This window comes from Macaca fascicularis, chromosome 9 (assembly GCF_037993035.2).
Source record: "Macaca fascicularis isolate 582-1 chromosome 9, T2T-MFA8v1.1".
Classification (NCBI taxonomy): Eukaryota; Metazoa; Chordata; class Mammalia; order Primates; family Cercopithecidae; genus Macaca; species Macaca fascicularis.
This window is the reverse complement of record NC_088383.1, coordinates 19,502,589-19,526,845: the sequence shown is the minus strand read 5'-3', so window position 1 is coordinate 19,526,845 and position 24,257 is coordinate 19,502,589. Positions and strand designations below refer to the sequence as shown.

The following is a 24,257-nucleotide window of genomic DNA, read 5'->3' as shown; positions in this document are numbered from 1 at the left end:
GTGATGGCAGAGAGCAAAACAGAGCAAGTCCAGCTGTTCAAGTGCTTTTTATGGTATTAAAAAATATCTCTGTTTACATCATATTTACTGTCATCCTGTTTATTGGCCAAAACAAATCACATGGCTGAATCCGATCAGAGTGGCAGCATATTGGGTATTGCAGGATTATCTAGTGAAGGAGGAATGTACATTCAAAGTTGAAGAATTGAGGCTATGTAGGCAGTCAGCCACAGTGGGGCAGCAATGCAGCCACAAACAACCGGAATAGAAATATTTGAGCCAGAATTGGATTATGAGGTTAAGAGATCGAGACCATCCTGGTCAACAACGTGTGAAACCCTGTCTCTATTAAAAATACAAAAAAAAAGTAGCTGGGCGTGGTGGCATGTGCCTGTGGTCCCAGCTACTTGGGAGGCTGAGGCAGCAGAATCGCTTGAACCTGGGAGGCAGAGGTTGCAGTGAGCCAAGATCACGCCACTGCACTCCAGCCTTGCGACAGAGTGAGACTCCATCTCAAAAGAAAAAGAAAATTTTGAGCCAGAAATGAATCGTAAATTTTGTTGCTGCTTTTGTTGTTTGTTTTAGTAGGTAAGGAAGTCTTTTGTGACTGCAGCCTCCAGGCTTGTAGTTTTATAGAAGTAGCCTTCAGCTAGTTTCTCCTTTACTGTGTAATACGTTTGAACCTTATTCTAGCTGTTGACCACTTTTCGAGCTCAAATCACTTTAAATGGTTTTCCTGCTCATCAAGATATTAATTGAAAGTGTCTATCACTAAACCTGGTAGTATTTGAGGAATATTTACAAATTTTCTGCACTGTAGGCTATGCCATTGCTGCATATGGCATACAAGGGCAGTATAAAAGAAAGGGGAAAAAAAGCAAGAAAATACATAGAAGAGTCATTCTCACTGTATTTGCAATTTCATTTCATAGAATGTTTTAAAATATATGAATGTCACAAGGCTGGCTGGCTGGCTGGCTTTCTTTCTTTCTTTCTTTCTTTCTTTCTTTCTTTCTTTCTTTCTTTCTCTCTTTCTCTCTTTCTCTCTTTCTCTCTTTCTCTCTTTCTTTGTTGCTCTGTTGCTCTGGCTGGAGTGCACTGTGGCCCAATCTTGGCCTTACTGCAACCTCCGCCTCCCAAGTTCCAGTGATTCTCATGCCTCAGCCTCCCAAGTAGTGGGAATTACAGGTGCATACCACCACGCCCAAATAATTTTTGTATTTTTAGTAGAGACAGGGTTTCACCATGTTGGTCAGGCTGGTTTCAAACTCCTGGCCTCAAGTGATCTGCCTGCATCAGCCTCCCAAAGTGCTGGCATTACAGGCATGAGCCACTGCACCCGGCCCACAATGCATTCTTAACATTTTGGCCTCTGTTTTTTTTTTTTTTTTGAGACGGAGTCTCACTGTGTCACCCAGGCTGGAGTGTAGTGGCTGGATCTCAGCTCACTGCAAGCTCCGCCTCCCGGGTTTACACCATTCTCCTGCCTCAGCCTCCCGAGTATCTGGGACTACAGGCGCCCGCCACCTCGCCTGGCTAGTTTTTTGTATTTTTTAGTAGAGACAGGGTTTCGCCGGGTTAGCCAGGATGGTCTCGATCTCCTGACCTTGTGATCCGCCCATCTCGGCCTCCCAAAGTGCTGGGATTACAGGCTTGAGCCACTGCGCCCGGCCTGTTTTTTTTTGTTTTGTTTTGTTTTTTTGTTTTTTTTTTGTTTTAAATTGTGCTTTAAGTTCTGCAATACACCTGCAGAATGTGCAGGTTTCTTACATAGGTATACATGCGCCATGGTGGTTGGCTGTACCTATCAACCCGTTATCTAGGTTTTATGCCCCACATGCTTTAGGTATTTGTCCTAATGCTATCCCTCCCCTTGCCTCCAACCCTCCGACAGGTCCCCGTGTGTGATAGTCCCCTCCCTGTGTCCATGTGTTCTCATTGTTCAACTCCCACTTATGAGTGAGAACATGCAGTGTTTGGTTTTTTGTTCCTGTGTTAGTCTGCTGAGAATGATAGCTTCCAGCTTAATCCATGTCCCTGCAAAGGACAGGAACTCATTGTTTTTTATGGCTGCTTAGTATTCATGGTGTATATGTGCCACATTTTCTTTATCCAGTCTGTCATTGATGGGCATTTGGGTTAGTTCCATGTCTTTGCTATTGTGAATAGTGCTGCAGTAAACATACGTGTGCATGTGTCTTTATAGTAGAATGATTTATAATCCTTTGGGTATATGTCCAGTAATGGGATTGCTGGGTCAAATGGTATTTCTGGTTCTAGATCCTTGAGGAATCGCCACACTGTCTTCCACAGTGGTTGAACTAATTTACAATCCCACCAACAGTGTAAAAGCATTCCTATTTCTCCACATCCTTGCCAGCAACTGTTGTTTCCTGACTTTTCAACTGACATTCTAACTGGTGTGAGATGGTATCTCATTGTGGTTTTAATTTGTATTTCTCTAATGACCAGTGATGATGGGCATTTTTTCATGTGTTTGTTGGCTGCATAAATGTTGTCTTTTGAGAAGTGTCTGTTCATATCCTTCATCTACTTTTTGATGGGGTTGTTTTTTTTCTTGTAAATTTGTTTAAGTTCCTTGTAGATTCTGGATATTAGACCTTTGTCAGATGGGTAGATTGCAAAAATTTTCTCCCATTCTATAGGTTGCCTGTTCACTGTGACGATAGTTTCTTTTGCTGTGCAGAAGCTCTGTAGTTTAATTAGATCCCATTTGTGAATTTTGGCTTTTGTTACCATTGCTTTTAGTGATTTAGTCATGAAGTTTTTTCCTATGCCTGTGTCCTGAATGGTATTGCCTAGGTTTTTTTCTAGGGTTTTTATGGTTTTGGGTATTATATTTAAGTCTTTAATCCATCTTGAGTTAATACTTGTGTAAGGAAAGGGTCCAGTTTCTGTTTTCTGCATATGGACAGCCAGTTTTCCCAGCACCATTTATTAAATAGGGAATACTTTCACCATTGCTTGTTTTTGTCAGGTTTGTCAAAGATCTGATGGTTGTAGATGTGTGTTGTTATTTCTGAGGTCTCTGTTCTGTTCCATTGGTCTATATATCTGTTTTGGTACTAGTACCATGCTGTTTTGGTTACTGTAGCCTTGTAGTATAGTTTGAAGTCAGGTAGTGTGATGCCTCCATTGTTGTTCTTTTTGCTTAGGATTGTCTTGGCTATATGGGCCCTTTTTTTGTTCCATGTGAAGTTTAAAGTAGTTTTTTTCTAATTCTGCTAAGAAAGTCAGTCTTTGCTTGATGGGAATAGCATTGAATCTATAAATTACTTTGGGCATTATGGCATTTTCACATAATTGATTCTTCCTATCCATGAGTGTGGAATTTGTTTCCATTTGTTTGTGTCCTCTCTTATTTCCGTGAATAGTGGTTTGTAGTTCTCCTTGAAGAGGTCCTTCACATCCCTTGTAAGTTGTATTTCTAGGTATTCTATTCTCTTAGTAGCAATTGTGAATGGGAGTTCACTCATGATTTGGCTCTCTGCTTGTCTGTTGGTGGTGTAAAGGAATGCTTGTGATTTTTGCATACTGATTTTGTATCCTGAGGCTGCTGAAGTTACTTATCAGCTTATGTAGTTTTTGAGCTGAGATGATGGGGTTTTCTACATATACAGTCATGTCATCTGCAAACAGAGACAACTTGACTTCCTCTCTTCCTATTTGAATACTCTTTATTTCTTTCTCTTGCCTGATTAGCCTGGCCAGAACTTGCAATACTGTGTTGAATAGGAGTGGTGAGAGAGGGCATCCTTGTCTCCTGCTGGTTTTCAAAGGGAATGCTTCCAGCTTTTGCCCATTCAATATGATATTGGCTATGGGTTTCTCACAAATAGCTCTCATTATTTTGAGATGTTCCATCAATACCTAGTTTATTGAGAGTTTTTAACATGAAGGGATGTTGAATTTTATCAAAGGCCTTTTCTGTATCTATTGAGATAATCATGTGGGATTACGTTTATTGATTTGAGTATGTTGAACCAGCCTTGCATCCCTGGGATGAAGCTGACTTGATTGTGGTGGATAAGCTCTTTGATGTACTGCTGGATCCGGTTTCCCAATATTCTATTGAGGATTTTTGCATCGATATTCATCAAGGATATTGGCCTGAAATTTTCTTGTTTTGTTGTGTATCTGCCAGGTTTTGGTATCAGGATGATGCTGGCCTCTTAAAATGAGTTAGGAATAATTTTCTATTGTTTGGAATCATTTCAGAAGAAATGGTGCCAGCTTCTCTTGGTACCTCTGATAGAATTTGGTTATGAATCCATCTGGTCCTGGGCTATTTTTGGTTGGTAGGCTATTACCGACTCAATTTCAGAACATGTTATTGGTCTATTCAGGTATTTGACTTCTTCCTGGTTTAGTTTTGGGAGGGTGTATGTGTCCAGGAATTGATCCATTTTTTCTAGATTTTCTAGGTTATTTGCATGGAGGTGTTTATAGTATTCTCTGATGGCAGTTTGTATTTCCGTGGGATCAGTAGTGATATCCCCTTTATCATTTTTTATTGTGTTGATTCTTCTCTCTTTTCTTCTGTGTTAGTCTAGATAATGGTCTATCTATTTTGTTAATCTTTTCAAAAAACCAGCTCCTGGATTCATTGATTCTTTGAAGGGTTTTTCATGTCTCTATCTCCTTCATTTCTGCTCTTAGTTGTTTCTTGTTTTCTGCTAGCTTTTGTTGGCTCTTGCTCCTCTAGTTCTTTTAATTGTGATGTCTGGGTGTTGATTTCAGATCTTTCCAGCTTTCTGATGTGGGCATTTAGTGCTATAAATTTCCCTCTTAACACTGCTTTAACTGTGTCCCAGAGATTCTGGTACATTGTCTCTTTGTTCTCATTGGTTTCAAATAACTTCTTTATTTTTGCCTTAATTTTATTATTTACCCAGTAGTCATTCAGGAGCAAGTTGTTCAATTTCCATGTAGTTGTGTGGTTTTGAGTGAGTTTTTTGTTTTTTTTTTTTAATTCTAGGGTACATGTGCACAACGTGCAGGTTTGTTACATATATATACATGTGCCATGTTCGTGTGCTGCACCCATTAACTCTTCATTTACATTAGGTATATCTCCTAATGCTATCCCTCCCCACTATCCCCTGCCCACAATAGGACCCGGTGTGTGATGCTCCCCTTCCTGTGTCCAAGTGATCTCATTGTTCAATTCCCACCTATGAGTGAGAACATGCGGTATTTGGTTTTCTGTTCTTGTGATAGTTTGCTGAGAATGATGGTTTCCAATTGCATCCATGTCCCTACAAAGGACACGAACTCATCGTTTTTTATGGCTGCATAGTATTCCATGGTGCATATGTGCCACATTTTCTTAATCCAGTCTGTCACTGATGGACATTCGGGTTGATTCCAAGTCTTTGCTATTGTGAACAGTGCTGCAATAAACATATGTGTGCATGTGTCTTTATAGCAGCATGACTTATAATCCTTTGAGTATATCCCCAGTAATGGATTGGCTGGGTCATGGTATTTCTAGTTCTAGATCCTTGAGGAATCGCCACACTGTTTTCCACAATGGTTGAACTAGTTTACAGCCCCAACAGTGTAAAAGTGTTCCTATTTCTCCACATCCTCTCCAGCACCTGTTGTTTCCTGACTTTTTAATGATTGCCATTCTAACTGGTGTGAGATGGTATCTCATTGTGGTTTTGATTTGCATTTCTCTAATGGCAAGTGATGATGAGCATTTTTTTCATGTGTCTGTTGGCCATATGAATGTCTTCTTTTGAGAAGTATCTATTCATATCCTTTGCCCACTTTTTGATGGGGTTGTTTGTTTTTTTCTTGTAAATTTGTTTGAGTTCTTTATAGGTCCTGGATATTAGCCCTTTGTCAGATGAGTAGATTGCAAAAATGTTCTCCCATTCTGTAGGTTGCCTGTTCACTCTGATGGTAGTTTCTTTTGCTGTGCAAAAGCTCTTTAGTTTAATTGGATCCCATTTGTCAATTATGGTTTTGTTGCCGTTGCTTTTGGTGTGTTAGACATGAAGTCCTTGCCAATGCCTATGCCCTGAATGGTATTCCCTAGGTTTTCTTCTAGGGTTTTTATAGTTTTAGGTCTAACATTTAAGTCTCTAATCCATCTTGACTTAATTTTTGTATAAGGAGTAAGGAAAGGATCCAGTCTCAGCTTTCTACATATGGCTAGCCAATTTTCCCAGCACCATTTATTAAATAGGGACTCCTTTCCCCAATTCTTGTTTTTGTCAGGTTTGTCAAAGATCAGATGGCTGTAGATGTGTGGTATTATTTCTGAGGGCTCTGTTCTATTCCATTGGTCTATATGTCTGTTTTGGTACCAGTACCATGCTGTTTTGGTTACTGTAGCCCTGTAGTATAGTTTAAGTCAGGTAGCGTGATGCCTCCAGCTTTGTTCTTTTTGCTTAGGATTGTCTTGGCAATGCGGGGTCTTTTTTGGTTCCATATGAACTTTAAAGCAGTTTTTTCCAATTCTGTGAAGAAACTCACTGGTAGCTTAATGGGGATGGCATTGAATCTATAAATTACCTTGGGCATTATGACGATTTTCACAATATTGATTCTTCCTGTCCATGAGCATGGTATGTTCTTCCATTTGTTTGTGTCCTCTTTTATTTCACTGAGCAGTGGTTTGTAGTTCTCCTTGAAGAGGTCCTTTACATCCCTTGTAAGTTGGATTCCTAGGTATTTTATTCTCTTTGAAGCTATTGTGAATGGGAGTTCATTCATGATTTGGCTCTCTGTCTGTTACTGGTGTATAAGAATGCTTGTGATTTTTGCACATTGATTTTGTATCCTGAGACTTTGCTGAAATTGCTTATCAGCTTAAGGACATTTTGGGCTGAGACAATGGGGTTTTCTAAATATACAATCATGTCATCTGCAGACAGGGACAATTTGACTTCTTTTCCTAACTGAATACCCTTGATTTCTTTCTCTTGCCTGATTGCCCTAGCCAGAACTTCCAACACTATGTTGAATAGGAGTGGTGAGAGAGGGCATCCCTATCTTGTGCCAGTTTTCAAAGGGAATTCTTCCAGTTTTTGCCCATTCAGTATGATATTGGCTGTGGGTTTGTCATAAATAGCTCTTATTATTTTGAGATATGTTCCATCAATACCGAATTTATTGAGAGTTTTTAGCATGAAGGGCTGTTGAATTTTGTCAAAGGCCTTTTCTGCATCTATTGAGATAATCATGTGGTTTTTGTCTTTGGTTCTGTTTATATGCTGGATTATGTTTATTGATTTGCATATGTTGAACCAGCCTTGCATCCCAGGGATGAAGCCCACTTGATCATGGTGGATAAGCTTTTTGATGTGCTGCTGGATTCTGTTTGCCAGTATTTTATTGAGGACTTTTGCATCTGTGTTCATCAAGGATATTGGTCTGAAATTCTCTTTTTTTGTTGTGTCTCTGCCAGGCTTTGGTATCAGATTGATGTTGGCCTCATAAAATGAGTTAGGGAGGATTCCCTTTTTTTTTTATTGATTGGAATAATTTCAGAAGGAATGGTACCAGCTCCTCCTTGTATCTCTGGTAGAATTCGGCTGTGAATCCATCTGGTCCTGGACTTTTTTTGGTTGGTAGGCTACTAATTATTGCCTCAATTTCAGAGCCTGCTATTGGTCAATTCAGGGATTCAACTTCTTCCTAGGTTAGTCTTGGGAGAGTGTAAGTGTCCAGGAAATTATCCATTTCTTCTAGGTTTTCTAGTTTATTTGCATAGAGGTGTTTATAGTATTCTTTGATGGTAGTTTGTATTTCTGTGGGGTCGGTGGTGATATCCCCTTTATCATTTTTTATTGCGTCTATTTGATTCTTCTCTCTTTTCTTCTTTATTAGTCTTGTGAGCGGTCTATCAATTTTGTCGATCTTTTCAAAAAACCAGCTCCTGAATTCATTGATTTTTTGGAGGGTTTTTTGTGTGTCTATCTCCTTCAGTTCTGCTCTGATCTTAGTTATTTCATGCCTTCTGCCAGCTTTTGAATGTGTTTGCTCTTGCTTCTCTAGTTCTTTTAATTGTGATGTTAGGGTGTCAATTTTAGATCTTTCCAGCTTTCTCTTGTGGGCATTTAGTGCTATAAATTTCCCTCTACACACTGCTTTAAATGTGTCCCAGAGATTCTGGTATGTTGTATCTTTGTTCTGATTGGTTTCAAAGAACATCTTTATTTCTGCCTTCATTTCGTTATGTACCCAGTAGTCATTCAGGAGCATGTTGTTCAGTTTCCATGTAGTTGAGTGGTTTTGATTTTCTTAGTCCTGAGTTCTAGTTTGATTGCCCTGTGCTCTGAGAGACAGTTTGTTATAATTTCTGTTCTTGTACATTTGCTGAGGAGTGCTTTACTTCCAACTTTGGAATAAGTGCGATGTGGTCAATTTTGGAATAAGTGCGATGTGGTGCTGAGAAGAATGTATATTCTGCTGCTTTGGGGTGGAGAGTTCTGTAGATGTCTCTTAGGTCCGCTTGGTGCAGAGTTGAGTTCAATTCCTGGATATCCTTGTTAACTTTTTGTCTTATTGATCTGTCTAATGTTGACAGTGGGGTGTTAAAGTCTCCCATTATTATTTTATGGGAGTCTAAGTCTCTTTGTAAGTCTCTAAGGACTTGCTTTATGAATCTGGGTGCTCCTGTATTGGGTGCATATATATTTAAGATAGTTAGCTCTTCCTGATGAATTGATCCCTTTACCATTATGTAATGGCCTTCTTTGTCTCTTTTAATCTTTGATTTTTTAAAGTCTGTTTTATCAGAGTCTAGGATCGCAACCCCTGCTTTTTTTTGTTCTCCATTTGCTTGGTAGATCTTCCTTCATCCCTTTATTTTGAGCCTATATGTGTCTCTGCATGTGAGATGGGTCTCCTGAATACAGCAAACTGATGGGTCTTGACTCTTTATCCAATTTGCCAGTCTGTGTCTTTTAATTGGACCATTTAGTCCATTTACATTTAGGGTTAATATTGTTATGTGTGAAGTTGATCTTGTCATGATATTAGCTGGTTATTTTGCTCGCTAGTTGATGCAGTTTCTTCTTAGCATCGATGGACTTTACATTTTCGCATGTTTTTGCAATGGCTGGTACCTGTTGTTCCTTTCCATGTTTAGTGCTTCCTTCAGGATCTCTTGTAGGGCAAGCCTGGTGATGACAGAATCTCTAAGCATTTGCTTATCTGTAAAGGATTTTATTTCTCCTTCACTTATGAAACTTAGTTTGGCTGGATATGAAATCTGGGTTTAAAATTCTTTTCTTTAAGAATGTTGAATATTGGCCCCCACTCTCTTCTGGCTTGGAGAGTTTCTGCCGAGAGATCAGCTGTTAGTCTGATGGGCTTCCCTTTGTGTGTAACCCGACCTTTCTCTCTGGTTGCCCTTAACATTTTTTCCTTCATTTCAGCTTTGGTGAATCTGACAATTATGTGTCTTGGAGTTGCTCTTCTTGAGGAGTATCTTTGTGGCGTTCTCTGTATTTCCTGAATTTGAGTGTTGGCCTGCCTTACTAGGTTGGGGAAATTCTCCTGGATGATATCCTGCAGAGTGTTTTCCAACTTGATTCGATTTTCCCCATCTCTTTCAGGCACACCAATCTGACATAGATTTGGTCTTCACATAATCCCATACTTCTTGGAGGCTTTGTTCATTTCTTTTTCTCTTTTTTCTCCACACTTCTCTTCTCGCTTCATTTCATTCATTTGATCTTCAATCGCTTTCTTCCAGTTGATTGAGTTAGTTACTGAAGCTTGTGCATTTGTCAAGTATTTCTCATGTCATGGTTTTCATCTCTATCAGTTCTTTAAAGTCTTCTCTGCATTGATTATTCTAGTTATCCATTCATCCATTCTTTTTTCAAGGTTTTTAGTTTCTTTGTGCTGGTTACCTAGTTCCTCCTTTAGCTCTGAGAAGTTTGATCGACCGAAGCCTTCTTCTCTCAACTTGTCAATGTCATTCTCCGTCCAGCTTTGTTCTGTCACTGGCGATGAGCTGTGTTCCTTTGGAGGGGGAGATGCGCTCTGATTTTTTGAATTTCCAGCTTTTCTGCCCTGCTTTTTCCCCATATTTGTGGTTTTATCTGCCTTTGGTCTTTGATGATGGTGACGTACTGATGGGGTTTTGGTGTGGGTGTCCTTTCTGTTTGTTAGTTTTCCTTCTAACGGTAAGGGCTCTCAGCTGTAGGTCTGTTGGAGTTTGCTTGGGGTCCACTCTAGACCCTGTTTGCCTGGGTATCGGCAGCGGATGCTACAGAAGATGCTTGGGGTCCACTCTAGACCCTGTTTGCCTGGGTATCGGCAGCAGATGCTACAGAAGATAGAATATTGCTGCACAGCGAATGTTGCTGTCTGATTCTCGCTCTGGAAGCTTCATCTCAGCGGTGTACCCCGCCATGTGAGGTATGAGGTGTAGGTCTGCCCCTAGTGGGGGATGTCTCCCAGTTAGGCTACTCAGGGGTGAGGGACTCACTTGAGCAGGCAGTCTCTCCGTTCTCAGATCTCAACCTCCGTGCTGGGAGATCCACTGCTCTCTTCAAAGCTATCAGACAGGGGCATTTACCTCTGCCAAGGTTTCTGCTGCTTTTTGTTTAGCTATGTCCTGTCCCCAGAGGAGGAGTCTACAGAGGCAGGCCGACCTCCTTGAGCTACGGTGAGCTCCACCCAATTGGAGCTTCCAGGTGTCTTTGTTTACCCACTTAAGCCTCAGCAATGGCAGGCGTCCCTCCCCCAGCCTTGCTGCTGCGTTGCAGTTAGATGTCAGACTGCTATGCTAGCAATGAGGGAGGCTCCATGGGTGTGGGACTCTCCGGGCCAGGTGTGGGATATAATCTCCTGGTGTGCCATTTGCTAAGACCCTTGGTAAAGCGCAGTGTTAGGGTGGGAGTTACCCAATTTTCCAGGTGTTGTCTGTCTCAGTTTCCCTTGGCTAGGAAAAGGGATTCCCTTCCCCCTTGTGCTTTCCAGGTGAGGCAATGCCTTGCCCTGCTTCTGCTCTTGCTGGTCGGGCTGCACCAGCTGACCAGCACCGATTTTCCGGCACTCCCTAGTGAGATGAACCCGGTACCTTAGTTGAAAATGCAGAAATCACCCTTCTTCTGTGTCTCTCATGCTGGGAGCTGGAGGCTGGAGCTGTTCCTATTCGGCCATTTTGGGCACGCCCCCTTGAGGAGTTTCTTAATCCTGAGTTCTAGTTTGATTGCACTGTGGTCTGAGAGACTGTTATTTATTTCCATTCTTTTGCATTTGCTGAGGAGTGTTTTACTTCCAGTTATGTGGTTGATTTTAGAATAAGTGCCATTTGGCTCTGAGAAGAATGTATATTCTGTTGATTTGGGGTGGAGAGTTCTGTAGATGTCTATTAGGTTCACTTGATCCAGAGGTGAGTTCAAGTCCTGAATATCCTTGTTAATTTTCTGTCTCATTGATCTAATATTAACAGTAGGGTGTTAAAGTCTCCCATTATTATTGTGTGGGAGTCTAAGTCTCTTTGTAGGTCTCTAAGAACTTGTTTTATGAATCTGGGTGCTCCTGTATTGGGTGCATATATATTTAGGATAGTTACCTCTTCTTGTTGCATTGACCCCTTTATCGTTATGTAATGCCCTTCTTTATCTTTTTTGATTTTTGTTGGTTTAAAGTCTGTTTTACTAGAGACTAGGATAGCAACCCCTACTTTTTTTTCCTTTCCATTTACTTGGTAAATATTCCTCCATTCCTTTATTTTGAGCATCTTTGCATGAGATGGGTCTCCTGAATACAGCACACCAATGGGTCTTGACTCCAGGCTGTGTATTTTAATTGAGGCCTTTAATCATTTACATTTAAAGTTAATATGGTTAGGTGTGAATTTGATCCTGTCATCATGATGCTAGCTCATTATTTTGCACATTAGTTGATGCAGTTTCTTCATAGTGTCATTGATCTTTATATTTTGGTGTTTTTTTGCAGTGGCTGTTACTGGTTTTCCCTTTTCATATTTAGTGCTTCCTTCAGGAACTCTTGTAAGGCAGGTCTGGTGGTGACAAAATCCCTCAGCATTTGCTTGCCTGGGAAGGATTTTATTTCTCCTTTGCTTTTGAGACTTAATTTGACTGGATGTGAAATTCTGGGTTGAAAACTCTTTTCTTTGAGAATGTTGAATATTCGCCCCCATTCTATTTTGGCTTGTAGGGTTTCTGCAGAGACATCTGCTATTAGTCTGATGGGCTTCCCTTTGTAGGTGACCTGACCTTTCTGGCTGCCCTTAACCTTTGTTTCAACCTTGGAAAATCTGATTATGTGTCTTGGGGTTGCTCTTTTCGAGGGGTGTCTTAGTGGTGTTCCCTGTATTTTTTGAATTTGAATGTGGGCCTGTCTTGCTTGCTTGGGGAAGTTCTTCTGGATAATATCCTAAAGTGTGTATTCCAACTTGGTCCATTCTCCCTGTCACTTTCAGGTATGCCAGGCAATCATGGCTTTGGTCTTTACACGTAGTCCCATATTTCTTTAAAGATTTGTTTGTTCCTTTTCATTCTTTTTTCTCTAATCTTGTCTTTATGCCTTATATCAGCAAGGCATAAATAGTCTCTGATGTCCTTCCAGTTGATCGATTTGTTTATTGATACTTGTGTATGCTTCAAGAAGTTCTCGTGCTGTGTTTTTCAGCTCCATCAGGTCATTTATGTTCCTCTCTAAACTGGTTATTTTAGTTAACCATTCCTGTAACCTTTTATCAAGGTTCTTAGCTTCCTTGTGTTGGGTTAGAACATGCTCCTTTAGCTCGGAGAAGTATGTTATTACCCACCTTCTGAGGCCTACTTCTGTCAGTTTGTCAATCTCATTCTCTATCCAGTTTTGTTCCCTTGCTGGAGAGAAGTTGCGATTATTTGGAGAAGAGGCATTCTGGTTTTTGGAATTTTCAGCATTTTTGTGCTGGCTTTTCCTTATCTTCATGGATTTATATACCTTTGATCTTTGAGGCTGGTGACCTTTGGATGGGATTGTTGTGGGGGGTCTTTTTTGTTGATATTGTTGCTTTCTGTTTGTTAGTTTTTCTTCTAAGAGTCAGGCCCCTCCTCTGGAGGTCTGCTGTGGTTTACTGGAGGTCCACCCCAGGCCCTGTTTGCCCGGGTATCACCAGTGGAGGCTGCAGAACAGCATGCAGATTGCTGCTTGCTCCTTCCTCTGGAAGGTTCATCCCAGAGGGCACTGCCCTGATGCTAGTAGCCAGAGCTCTCCTGCATGAGGTGTCTGTTAACCCCTTTTGGGTGGTCTCTCCTAGTCAGGAGGCATGAGGATCAGGGACCCACTTGAGGCAATCTGTCCCTTAGCAGAGCTGGTACACTGTGCTTGGAGAATCCCCTTTGTCAGGATCAGCTTCTCTCTTCAGAGGCGGCAGGCTGGAAAGATTAAGTCCGCTGAAGCTGCACCCACAGCCACCTCCCCCTGCAGGTGCTCTGTCTCAGGGAGATGTGAGTTTTATCTGTAAGCCCCTGAGTAGGGCTGCTGCCTTTCCTTCAGAGATGCCCTGCCCTGTGAGGAGGAATCTAGAGAAGCAGTGTGGCCACAACCGCTTTGCTGCACTGTGGTCAATTCTGCCGAGTCCAAACCTTCCAGTTTTCTTAGCATTGTCAGGGGAAAACAGCCTACTGAAGACTCATAATGGTGGATGCCTACCAAGCTCGATCGTCCCATGTTGACTTCAGACTGCTGTTCTGGCTGTGAGAATTTCAAGCCAGTGATTTTTAGCTTGCTGGGCTCCATGACAGTGGGACCTGCTGAGTGAGACCACTTGGCTCCCTGGTATCAGCCCCCTTCCCAGGGGAGTAAATGGTTCTGTCTCACCGGGGTTCCAGGTGCCACTGGCATACAAAAAAAACTCCTGCAGCTAGCCTGGTGCCTGCCCAAATGGCTGCCCAGTTTTGTGCTTGAAACCCAGGGTTCTTGTGTAGGCTCATGAGGGAATATCCTGATCGGTGGATTGCAAAAACCATGGGAAAAGCATAGTACCCAGGATAGGTAGCATAGTTTGTTCCTCACAGCTTCCCTTGACTGGGGGAGGGAGGTCCCCCAGCTGCTTGCACTTCCTGGATAAATGACGCCCAACCCTACTTCTGCTTGCTCTCCATGGGGCACCCACTGCCTAACAGTCCCAATGAGATGAACTGGGTACCTCAGTTAGAAATGCAGAAATCACTAGCCTTCTGCGTTGGTCTTGCTGGGAACTGCAGACTGGAGCTGTTTCTATTTAGGTATCTTGGCCCTCCGAAATTTTTACCTCTTATCTTTATTGACTTTGACTTAAAGTGTTACTACATAAAATTTTCTTGAACTGCGTTTTATACCACACCAGAATATTTTGCTATGCTATACAGAGGTTTTGGCTCATATTTTTCCAGTTTTGGTTGCCAGAATTCACAGGAATTTTATGTGGCTAGCTGGAAAATATTAAAATGACCAATTTTACAAGTAGCATTCATTTGCATCTCAAAGCACTTTAAGGCCGTTGTCTAATAGCATTAGCTCGTGTTTGTCCAGAGGTGAACAAGGCACATCATATTGGTGATTTTTAATGTTTGCCTCCAGTGGGTGTTTTTAAGTTTCTTTAGAAGATTACAAATACTTCTTGGTTTTGAGTTTTGTTGATTAAAAGTTGCTAGTCATTATAAGATTATTTTTCTGGCAAGAATGTGTATTTTCTTAATGGAATGACACAAGTATTTAATGTAAATTGGATATACATGAGAAGTGAAGCCAGCTGGACTTCCTGGGTGGAGTGAGGACTTGGAGAACTTTTTTGTCGAGCTAGAGGATTGTAAACGCACCAATCAGTGCTCTGTGTCTAGCTAAAGGATTGTAAATGCACCAACGCACCAATGGACCAGTCAGTGCTCTGTAAAATGGACCAATCAGCGCTCTGTCAAATGGATCAATCAGCAGGATGTGGGCAGGGCCAAATAAGGGAATAAAAGCTTGGCCACCTGAGCCAGCAGCGGCAACCCGCTGGGGTTCCTTTCCACGCTGTGAATGTTTTGTTCTTTTGCTCTTCATGATAAATCCTGCTGCTGCTCACTCTTTGGGTCTGCACTGCCTTTATGAGCTATAACACTCACTGCGAAAGTCTGTGACTTCACTCCTGAAGTTAGCAAGACCACGAACCCCCCCGGAAGGAAGAAACACTAGACACATCTGAGCATCTGGAGGAACAAACTCCAGACACACCATCCTTAAAAACTGTAACACCATGAGGGTCTGCAGCTTCTTTCTTTTTTTTTATGTTTTTAAAAATTATTTATTTATTTATTTATTTATTTTTTTGAGATGAGTCTCGCTCTGTCGCCCAGCCTAGAGTACAGTGGTGCGATCTCGGCTCACTGCAAGCTCCATCTCCCGATTTCACACCATTCTCCTGCCTCAGCCTCCTGAGTAGCTGGGACTACAGGCGCGTGCCACCACACCCGGCTAATTTTTTGTGTTTTTAGTAGAGACGGGGTTTCACCTTGTTAGCCAGGATGGTCTCAATCTCCTGACCTCATCATCTGCCCGCCTCGGCCTCCCAAACTGCTGGGATTAGAGGCGTGAGCCACCACACCCATCCAGTGGCTTCATTCCTGAAGTCAGAGAGACCAAGAACCCACTGGAAGGAATAAATTCCGGACACATATATTTGGTTAATGGATAGAGGTTTTAAAGTAGGGATGGGAGGATGGTGGAAAAGGCCATAATTTTTCATCAGTTTTTCTCATTGATTTTATGACTTGACTGCTTTGGATTTATAGTGTTCTTTTTTTTTTTTTTCTCTGTGTGTGTGTTTTGTTTTTTTTTTTAGGGAGAAGTTATAGCACTGGATAAAATCTTCAGCAAAGTAGAAAAAATAAAGCAGAATGCCTTATTGTTAGGGCTGAATTCCATCAGGGCATTTTGTTTTGATGGAACAAAGGCGGTTAAACTTGATATGGTGGAGGACACAGAAGGTGAGATATTTTGATTTTCTTACTTTTTAATTGACAAATCATATATATTTGTTGCATACAGTGTGTTTTGACATGTATATGATTTTGTATACAATGTGAAATGATTAAAGCAACCTAATTAACATATCCATCACTGTACTTATCCTTGTCTTGTGGGAATTTGAAATTTACTCTCTTAGCAGCTTTGAAATAACAAAATACATTAGTATAGTCACCATGCTGTGCAGTAGATCTCAAAAACTTACTCCTCCTGTCCAACTGAAACTTTGTACCCTTTAAACAACTTCTCCCCATTCTTTTCTCCTCCTTCCTCCCCCAGCCTCTGGTAGCCACTATTCTACTCTGTTTCTATGAGTTTGACTTTTTTAGATTCCCCACTTAAGTGAGATCCTGTAATATTTGTCCTTCACTGCCTGGCTTGTTTCACTTAGCATAATATAATGTCTTCCAGGTTTATCTATTTTGTTGCAAATGACATAATTTCTTTTTGTTTTAAAGGTTGAATGGTATTCCATTGTGTATATGTACCACATTTTCTTTATCCATTCATTTCTTGATGGATTCCGTATCTTGACTGTTGGGATGAGAGTGCAGATATCTCTTTGACATGCTGATTTAAATTCCTTTTTCTGTATACCCCGTAGTAGGATTACTGGATAATATGGTAGTTCTATTTATTTTTGAAGAACCTCCATACTATTTTACATAATGGCTGTATTAATTTACATTCTTACCAACAGTGTAAAAGAGTTTGCTTTTCTCTGCATCCTTGCCAGCATATATTATTTTATATGTGTGTTTTTATGATAGCCATTTTAACTGGGGTGAGGTGATATCTCATTGTGGTTTTGATTTGCATTTTCCTGATGATTAGTGATGTTGGGCATTTTTTCATATACCTGTTGGCTATTTATATGTCTGTTAGGTCCTTCTCTTTCTCTTTTTTTAAAAATAGGTCTTTACTTTTGAAAGACCTATTTTGAAATAGGTCTTTATTTTTGAAAGATAGTTTTACTGAATATTAAATTCTTGGTTGACAGGTTTTTCTTTTTTTTTTCTTTCTCTACTTTGAATATGTCATGTTACCATCTTTGGGGCTCCATTGTTCTAGATTAACCATCACCTGCTAATCTTTTACACTTGCCTAGTACATGACGAGTTGTTTTTCCCTTGCTGCCTTTAACATTTTCTCTTTTCTTTTGACTTTCAACATTTTTACAATGATGTATCTGGTTGTGGATCTTTTTGCATTTGTCCACCTCAGAGCTAGTTGTTCCTTTTGGATGTGTAGATTGCTTTTCATCAAATATGGGTCATTTTCAGCCATAATTTTTTGAATATTTTCCTACCTTTTTTTCTTTCTTTCCTTTTGGGACTACCTAAGTTGTGTTAATAATGCCTAAGTTGTCTTAATAATGTCACACATTTCTCTGAAGTTTATGGTAATTTGTCTTCATTGTTATATCTCTCTGACCTTCAGATTATAACCAAAAAGCAGGTTAGCTGCATGCTGCATTTAGAGTCTGATTAACAAGAGTAAGATCTGGTACAAGGAAAATGGTTTATTCCAAAGCTAGCTTAGGGAATGAGGCACAAAGCATCCTGCCTTTATATGTGCTGCTTCACCTTTGGAGCAGAAAGCAGACACTTTTATAAGATAAATGGGGAAGTGAAGGAGGGCAGGGCTCCCACTGCTAGCTGGTGCCTAATCTAACAGTTTAATTGGCACCTTCCTGGGCAGAAATAAGTTGTAATAGTGGCCAAGCCGGCATGATTTGGATATGTTCTCCTGGTGGATGGAAGTCCCCCCTACTCCCCACAAGAGTGGCAACCCCTCGAGGGTGGAAGTTTCAAGACCACCTCCTGGGGGTGAAAGTTCGCTGGCCAGTATGGTTTGGTCTGCAAATTAACTGTTAATTCTCTAGGAGAGATGTGTCTTGGAGGCTTAGTTAGAAGAACTTGCCCTGCAGAGAATGTCTAGTGAGGGGAAAGTGTGTAAAAGGTTAAATTTGCATTTCTGAAGGGCTAAGTAGGAAACAAACAGGAATGGGGAAAGGAGAGAAGATAACAGAAAATAAATTTTAAAATAGTAATTCATTCCTTTTTTCTTGGAAAAATGCAAGCACTCAGTTACAAGAGTACGTAATCTGTATTCATCTGTCTTCAAGTACACTCATTTTTTTCTGTCAGCCTGTTTGAGCCCCTCTAGTGGAATTTTTAAGAATTGTACTTTCAACATCTTGATTTCCTTTTTTAAAAATTTCCCTCTGTCGATATTCTCTATTTGATGAAACATGACGACCATATCTCCCTTTACTTTTTTAAGCATGTTTTCCTTTGCTTTAATTCTTTGAACATATTTTTATTGGCTGCTTTAAAGTTGTTGCCTACTAAATCTGGCAGCTAAACTCTCTCAAAGTTAACTTTTGTTTGCTGCTTTTATTTCCCCTACCAACAGGTCACACTTTCCTTTTTCTTCGCGTATCTCTTATTTTTTTTTCGACTGAAAACCGGCACATTTTAGGTAATACTGTCAAGTGCATCCGTGTGAAGAGACACCAAACAGGCTTTGTGTGAGCAATAAAGCTTTTAGTTCACCTGGGAGTGGGTGGGCTGAGTCCAAAAAGAGTCAGCAAAGGGAGATGGGGAAAGGGTTGCTTTATAGGAGTTGGGTAGGTAAGGGCAAATTACAGTAAAAGGTGGTTATCTATTGTTAGCAGAGGAGGGGTTGCAAGATGCATGGTGGAGAGATCATAAGACTTATTGTCCAGAAGAAGAACGTCACAAAGTTCATCAACTAAGGTAGCGCAAGGACAAGTCACAATAGTAAAATAGTATAATTTTAGTTAATCAGTTAAGGCAGGAACTGGCTGTTTTACTTCTTTGTGGTTTTTCTTTGCTCCAGACTTCTTGGCTCCTGCAGGCCACCTGGATGTGTATGTGCAGGTCACAGGGGTTATAATGGCTGAGCTTGGGCTCACAGGCCTGACAAATACATTGTAACAACTTGAATGCTAATTCTCCTCCTCCCCAGGCTTGTGGTGATAGTTTGCTTATTTGTTTACTGTCATGGCTCTATGACACTATTTTGGTAAACTGTATTCCTTCAGCATGTGCAGCTGAGATGTCATTCTTCAGTGGCTTTTTTGACATGGGCATAGTAATCCTGGGATCACAGTGGTTTTAGTTTTAGCAGGGCTCACTTTGTCTCTTTCCCTGCTCTTTGTGTTTAACTGTGTGCTTCAGTTGGCATTACAAAGCACTGTTACCCTCCACTAATTGCAGATTGATTGCTTTATTCTTTTCAACAGTGCCCTGGGACATAAGTTGCCCCACCATCTGATCCAATGAATATGAGATCCTTTGCATTGGTCATCTTTCTGACCAGTCTGTGAGGTTTTTCCCAACCTAGAAGGCTCTTCTCACTGTCTCATACCTTGATTCTCTCATAAACTTCTCTGGTCTTTGGTTTAGCTGATTCTTCTCATGGAGCTCGTAGTGTGTCCGGAATTGGTGGGTTCTTGGTCTCGCTGACTTCAAGAATGAAGCCACGGACCCTCACAGTGAGTGTTACAGTTCTTAAAGATGGTGTGTCCGGAGTTTGTTCCTTCAGACGTTCAGATGTGTTTGGAGCTTCTTCCTTCTGGTGGGTTCATGGTCTCGCTGACAGGAGTGAAGCTGCAGACCTTCGCAGTGAGTGTTACAGCTCTTAAAAGCGGCGCGCCTACTCGGGAGGCTGAGGCAGGAGAATGGCGTAAACCCGGGAGGCGGAGCTTGCAGTGAGCTGAGATCCGGCCACTGCACTCCAGCCTGGGTGACAGAGCAAGACTCCGTCTTAAAAAAAAAAAAAAAAAAGCAGGGCACCTGGAGTTGTTTGTTCCTCCCGGTGGGTGGGTTCGTGGTCTCGCTGGCTTTAGGAGTGAAGCTGCAGACCTTCGTGGTGAGTGTTACAGCTCATAAAAGCGGTGTGGACCTAAAGAGTGAGCAGCAGCAAGATTTATTGCAATGAGCAAAAGAACAAAGCTTCCACCAGTGTGGAAGGGGACCCGAGCAGGTTACCACTGCTGACTTGGGCAGCCTGCTTGTATTCCCTTATGTGACCCCACCCACATCCTGCTGATTGGTCCATTTTACAGAGAGCTGATTGGTCTGTTTTACAGAGAGCTGATTGGTCCATTTTACAGAGAGCCGTTTGGTCCGTTTTGACAGAGTGCTGATTGGTGTGTTTACAATCCTTGAGCTAGACACAGAGTGCGAGACAGAAAAGTTCTCCAGGTCCCCACTAGGTTAGCTAGATACAGAGTATCAATTGGTGTATTTACAAACCCTGAGCTAGACACAGTGCTGATTGGTGTGTTTACAATCCTTTAGCTAGACACAGAGTACTAGACAGAAAGTTCTCTGAGTCCCCAATAGCTTAGCTAGATACAGAGTACTGAATGGTATGTTCACAAATCCTGAGCTAGATACAGAGTGCTGAATGGTGTCTTTACGATCCCTTAGCTAGACATAAAAGTTCTCCATGTTCCCACTAGACTCAGGAGCCCAGCTGGCTTCACCTATGGGATCCTGCACCAGGGCTGCAGGTAGAGCTACCTGCCAGTCCCGAGCTGCGCCTGCACTCCTCAACACTTGGGTGGTCGATGGGACTGCGCACCGTGGAGCAGGGGGCAATGCTCGTCGGGGAGGCTCAGGCTGCGTGGGAGTCCACCACGGGAGCTGGGCGGGGAGTTTGGGCATGGCAGGCTGCAGGTCCTGAGCCCTGCCCCGTGGGGAGGCAACTGAGGCCCGGCGAGAACTTGAGTGCAGCGATGGTGGGCCGGCACTGCTAGGGGACCTGGTGCAACCTCCGCAGCTGCTGGCCCAGGTGCTAAGCCCCTCACTGCCCTGGGCCGGCATCACCTGCTGCTCCATGTGCGGGCCCGCTGAGCCTGCACGCGCTGAAACTCGCACTGGGCCGTGAGTGCCTGTGCCTCTCCTTCCACACCTCCCCGCAAGCAGAGGGAGGTGGCTCCAGCCTCGGCCAGCCAGAGAGGGGCTCCCACAGTGCCGTGGTGGACTGAAGGGCTCCTCAAGCACTACCAGAGTGGATGCCGAGGCCGAGGAGGCGCCAAGAGCAAGGGCTGCTAACACGTTGTCACCTCTCAATCCCCCTCTTAACAGGACACCCCAACTGCTGTTGGGAATTTGGCCAATGATCCCTCTAGCTACTTCCTGCTGGATGGGGTGATGAAGGGGCCCTGCGTTGTGGTGTCCTCCAGAGGGGAGCTCTCTAGGCCAGTGAAAGTGCCAGCGGGTTGGTCCAGGGGTCCTTGGTAGAAGTTGTTAGTTGAACTCATTTGGGGTTCCATTTGTAAGACCATCTGTTGCTTGATGGCCTTGATTCTAGAGGAAACAAATTTAACAAGAAGGTTAAAGATACAGGGCCCAAAGGGGAGTAACAGCAAGATGGCTGCCATGGGACCTAGAAAGGGGAGAAGCCATGTTGCCCCACTCCGGAGGTTGGTGTAAGAATTTGAAAGGCATTGTCTGATTTCAGAAGCCTCCTGTAAATGCCGGGCGACATCTCATACTATCCCTGACTGGTTAGTGTAAAAACAACACCCTTCCCCTAAGAAGGTGCAAAGTCCTCCTTTCTCAGCAGTGAGGAGGTCTAGGCCTCCGTGGTTTTGGAGAGTCACTGCTGCTAAAGAGTCTATTTGGGATTGTAGAGTAAGGATCGATTTCGTTATTTCTTGCAAACTGTCTGAGAAATCCTTTGAGAGTGTGTAGTACTAGGATAATCAAGTAGATAAACTGGCTATTCCGGTTCCTGTAGCAGTAGCCTTTCCTAAACCTATAAGTAGGGGTATTAGTTGTATGGCTCTGTGCTGATGGACTTGAGCTTTGAGGGGTACTGATAAGGTCTGATTTCCTGGGGCAATATTAATGTTGGGATTTAGACTAAGGGGCAGGTGCCTGTCCAGTTAGTGGGGAGGCAGATACAGGTCGATGTTCCACATAAGAAGAATATACCTTGGCTGGGTAGATAGAAATGTACCCTGGCTTTTAAAGGAATAGGGTACACTGTTTTTTCTTTACTACTTCCATCTCTCTTTCTTTCTCTTCGACTTGTCCTTAGTCTCTCTTTCTCTCTGACTTCCTCTTTCTATCTTCTTTGACTCTCTGTCTCTTTGTCTCTCCTGTTTCTTCCTCTCTCTTTCTCTGACTTGCTATCTCTTTCTCTCTTTCCTTTCTGCTGGTCTTTCCCTGCTTCTGCCAGCTGCTTATGCTGCTGTTCTCCCCTCTCCTTCCCCTTTTGATGGCTTCAGCAGTGTAAGCCTGCCATCTCCTTGGGTTTTTGCACTGAGTGCAAAAACTCTATAATTTCCTTGTAGTATTTAATGAGGGTTCCCCCAGAGGTTAGGAACTCCCTTTCTTTCCATATTGCAGCATGGGCATGTAGGATTAGATAAGCATAATTGCTATCTGTATACACATTTATTCTTTTTCCCTTTCCCAGTTCTAAGGCTTGGGTAAGTGCCACTAGTTCTGCTAACTGGGTGCTGGTCCCTGGGGCAAGAGGCTTACTTTCAAGTACGGTTACATCACTAACTATGGCATAACCTGCCCTTCGTATCCCATTCTCCACAAATGAACTTTCATCAGTATGTAGGTTAAGGTCAAGATTAGCTAAGGGGACTTCTAAGAGATCATCTTGGGCAGCGGAAGTCTGGACTATAATTTGGTGGCAGTCAGGCTTGATTGGTTCCCCATCCTCTGGGAGAAAAGTGGCAGGGTTGAGGGCCATCCATGTATGCATTTGAAGCACCAGTCCCTCAAGGAGTAGCGCCTGGTATCTAGGTAGGCAGTTGTCTGATAGCCATAAACTTCCTTTGGCACCAACTTTGCCATTTACATCATGAGTAGTCCAGACAGTGAGATCCTTTCCTTGTATTATCTTGATAGCCTCTGACACTAAGACGGCCACCGCTGCAACTACCTGTAAACAGTGAGGCCAACTTTTTGCTACTACATCAATTTCCTTACTTAGGTCTGCCACTGGTTGTGGGGTTGTCCCCTGAGTCTGAGTAAGGACTTCAAGAGCTATCCCGGCTCTCTCTGTGACATATTGAGAGATGTCCTGTGGGAAGGCTTAAAGTTGGAGCTTGTACTAGGGTCTGCTTTAAAGTTTTGAAGGCTGTTTCTGCCTCTGGTTCCCATTCTGCTAGATGAGTAATTGCCCTCTGGGTTTCCTTGATTAAAGTATAGAGGGGCCTGCTATCTCGCTGTATCCAGGAATCCATAGTCTACAAAAGCCAGTGATTCCAAGGAACCCCCGCAACTGTTTTAATGTCTTAGGGTGAGGATAAGCCAGTATAGGCTGTATTTGTTCCTTGCTGAGGTCCCTGGTCCCTCTGGTTAAGATTAGGCCTAGATATTTGACCTGCTGTAGGCAAAGCTGGGCCTTCGACCTAGACACCTTGTAGCCTTGATTAACTAGAAAGTTCAAGAGACCTAGAGTAGCCTGCTGGCATGAGGCTTCCAAACTGGTAGCCAAAAGGAAATCATCCATATACTGAAGGACCAGAGTGCCTGGACTTGAGAAGTGGCCTAGATCTTGGGCCAGTGCCTGACTAAACAGATGAGGGCTATCCCTAAACCCTTGGTGCCAGCGGCAACCCGCTCAGGTCCCCTTCCACACTGTGGAAGCTTTGTTCTTTCGCTCTTTGCAATAAATCTTGCTGCTGCTCACTCTTTGGGTCCACGTCGCCTTTATGAGCTGTAACCCTCACTGCGAAGGTCTGCAGCTTCACTCCTGAAGCCAGCAAGACCATGAACCCACCGAGAAGAATGAACAACTCCAGACGCACCGCCTTTAAGAGCTGTAACACTCACCACGAAGGTCTGCAGCTTCACTCCTGAAGTCAACGAGACCACGAACCCACCAGAAGGAAGAAACTGCGGATACATCTGAACATCTGAAGGAACAAACTCCGGACTACCATCTTTAAGAACTGTAACACTCACCACAAGGGTCTGTGGCTTCATTCTTGAAGTCAGCGAGACCAAGAACCCACCAATTCCGGACACACTAGCCTTCTCTCAATTGCTCACCACCACAATCTCCGTTATTTTCAAGAGTGTGCTGAGGCTGAAAATCCCCCACCTTCTGTTCTAAATAAAGTTGGTTTGTTACAGTAGGTAGCTAGTCAGACATAAACAGGGCAGGAGAGGGCCTCCACAACCAGGAATGTCAGGCAAGCATCAGGTGATGGTCAGGTGTTGTTAACTGTCTCTCTAAAATAATAATTGGTT

The 24,257-nt window shown here is 42.7% G+C and overlaps 1 protein-coding gene across 7 annotated transcripts in view; it reads left to right on the top strand.

Moving 5' to 3' along the window:
- NSUN6 (NOP2/Sun RNA methyltransferase 6) overlaps positions 1–24,257 on the top strand; it is a 110,497-nt gene that overhangs the window by 36,855 nt on the left and 49,385 nt on the right. For all 7 annotated transcript variants that reach the window (XR_001493322.3, XM_065520390.1, XM_015455621.3 and 4 more), the window contains one exon: positions 15,815–15,959. Coding sequence is in view for 6 of the 7 variants with exons in the window: in XM_065520390.1 (XP_065376462.1) it covers positions 15,815–15,959 (145 nt within the window). In the remaining variant the exon portion in view is untranslated. The remainder of the gene's footprint in view (positions 1–15,814; positions 15,960–24,257) is intronic.